Raw genomic sequence first — 2,493 nt, 5'->3', positions numbered from 1 at the left:
TTTGATTTGTAGAAAAAAGTTCCTTTGAAAATTGCAAAATTGGTGTTGCAAAATGGGCCATCTGTGGGGTTGCGCTTTTGGCAACGAAACTTCAACCACCGGGAAGTTTTCTTGGGAACCAACACAGTCCCGCAGGAACATCGAAAGTGGCAACTCAAAACGCGCCGTGCCTGTAAAAGAAGTCCAACAGAAAATTGCAATCTAGCAGGATTTTATGAAATTCAGTTTCGGTAATACTAGTCACTACACTGCACAACGGTACACACACTATTAGTCGCAAGACAACAAAATTCAAACAAAATTCAACTTTAAAACTTTAAAATTCTCAAATTCTTCAATCTTCAAATTGATTCTGTTTGAATGCTTCAGCGAAACTGATCGTGTAGGTGGTTAAGGAAGTGGTAATGACAGTACTGGCAACTACGCGAAAAATGTTGACTGGCACGCCGGCGCAAAGAGCTGAACTATCATGGTTGTTTTGTTTTGGAAATTGGTGAATTTCAGAGGGCGAAAAGTGGTGGAAAACGGCATTTAATCAAAAAATTTATATGGACAATATTGTTTGTTACGAGATTTTCTATAAGGTGAGCATAGTCTTAATCGAAAAAGCGGAAATCCTTGTACCAGTTCGTAGCGTAAAGCATTACCAAGAAAAATGTTTGTTACGAGATTTTCTCTAACGTGAGCATAGTCTTAATCGGCAAAGCAGCAATCCTAGAACCAGATCGTATTGTAAAGGTCATCCTTTACTCCAATACAAATATTGTTAGTAAATGGCCATTAAAATAAACCTAAAAAAAGTCATCAACATTTTCCAGTCAACCGAACTGAGCTACTGTGCCGGTGCGTTGGGTTGGCGCACCAAGTCATTCGGACAGCACTGCGTCAGCTCCTAAAAAAACCACTGAGATACCCAGCAGGCGTAGAGGACAGAGGAGAATAAATTCGCCGGGAGCATATGAGCTAGTGCGGTCCTGCGATACCTGCCATCAAAACTCAGTTCGCAATGTTATTACCACATAAAACGCGGCTTCAACTGCAGTCCGCACATGCAGGTCCCCACCACGCTCAAAGTCGTAAATTCGTCCCGCCGTGTCTACCCCGTCTGGCCGCTGCATTTTCAATGCAATTCTCTTACTACGTCCTGCCTTCGCTGACGGACTGCCAGTTTAGTTGATTTTCGCGAGAACCTGCCAAGTTCTCCATTTCCATTAACCAATCGGTTGCGGTCCGGTCCGATCCGTCGTGGTTCCGCGCGAAACTCTTCGTCTTGTCCTTTTAGCGCAACAGCGTCCGTCCTGCTGTTCGCCCAGTGCGTCACTTACATGCCTTCTGGTTCCTAGTTCTAGTGCTGATTGTTCACAGTTCCGGGTGGAATGGCGCCAGACTGTCCAGACTACGTTACGAAAATGGACATCAGCTCCAAGGCGTCCAGTTCCGCATCGAGCACGTCTTCCGCACCGCGAACGCCGCCAAATTGCGCGCGATGCCGCAACCACCGCAAAAAAATCACCCTCAAGGGCCACAAGCGGTACTGCATGTACCGCAACTGCAAATGCCAAAAGTGCCAATTGACCTCCGAACGGCAACGCGTGATGGCAATGCAGACGGCCCTGCGGAGGGCTCAGGCTCAGGATGAGGCCCTGCTGAAGAACGGCACTATTGACATCAACATGCTGTCGACGCCGCAAAAGACCGAAAGCCCCATTCATAACATTGACCGAGCCAATTTGGACTGTGATTCTTCGGCTTCGTCCCAGTACTCGAATCCGCCGGTTGCCATCAGCAGAAAGTCGGAAATGTCTCCAGTTCTTGCGGTTCCTGCTACCAGCACGTCCATGCCTGTTGGAGTGGCCAACGAAGTGCTTTCCTACGACTACAAAGGCAAGTTTTTATCTCTTTTATTGCCATTGCGTAAGTCTTCGAATGTTGTTGAACCAGCAAGCCGGCGTTTGTTTACGTTGGCACGGCCTGCGGTGTTTGCAGCAGGTTCTAATGAAGACTTGCCATTATGTGTCTTTTAACGTCGAGATGCACTTTAGTCGGCGTGAAAATGTGTCTCTTTCACCTAATCATCGTTAATTGACTCATTTTCCATGTGCGCACTATTACTCAATTCTAGGCGTGTGTCACACTGTGTTGGGTTGCGCTATTGAGTTGTTCCCGCTCTCTGAGTTAACGAGTTATAACTCATCGGTTCATTAGTTATGTCATTTATTAAAGCTTTACGCGGCTCGAGACTGGAATTTTCACATCTAAAAAATCATTTTTTCTGAGTAACGTTTTACTACTTTGCTCAAATAACTTAAAAAAGTAATCTAGGTTTACCCACCAGAACAATTGAGTTCAAAGAAAGTCGACGAGTGTTCTTGTTAAATCGATCTTTTAATTTTTTTGCATAATGGATTCAGTCTGCCAGCATTTTACAGTAAAACGTTAGGAAAAACGCGGTTTTTCGGTTTCTTAGACAGTGTTGTTTAGAAATATTGACCT

At 45.0% G+C, this 2,493-nt stretch overlaps 1 protein-coding gene across 1 annotated transcript; it reads left to right on the top strand.

Moving 5' to 3' along the window:
• Positions 1-968: 968 nt before the first annotated feature.
• On the top strand, positions 969-1,884 carry LOC125502768 (doublesex- and mab-3-related transcription factor 1-like; the record flags this gene model as incomplete). The annotated part of the gene is given in 1 exon segment (XM_048661990.1): positions 969-1,884. A coding segment is annotated over 1 exon segment (508 nt), but the record flags the coding sequence as incomplete, so codon positions are not given.
• Positions 1,885-2,493: the final 609 nt, after the last annotated feature.

The sequence above is a fragment of the Dendroctonus ponderosae genome, unplaced genomic scaffold (genome assembly GCF_020466585.1).
Source record: "Dendroctonus ponderosae isolate FM_Combo_2020 unplaced genomic scaffold, Dpon_F_20191213v2 Dpon_F_20191213_10, whole genome shotgun sequence".
NCBI lineage: Eukaryota > Metazoa > Arthropoda > Insecta > Coleoptera > Curculionidae > Dendroctonus > Dendroctonus ponderosae.
This window is presented reverse-complemented; position numbering and strand designations above follow the sequence as displayed.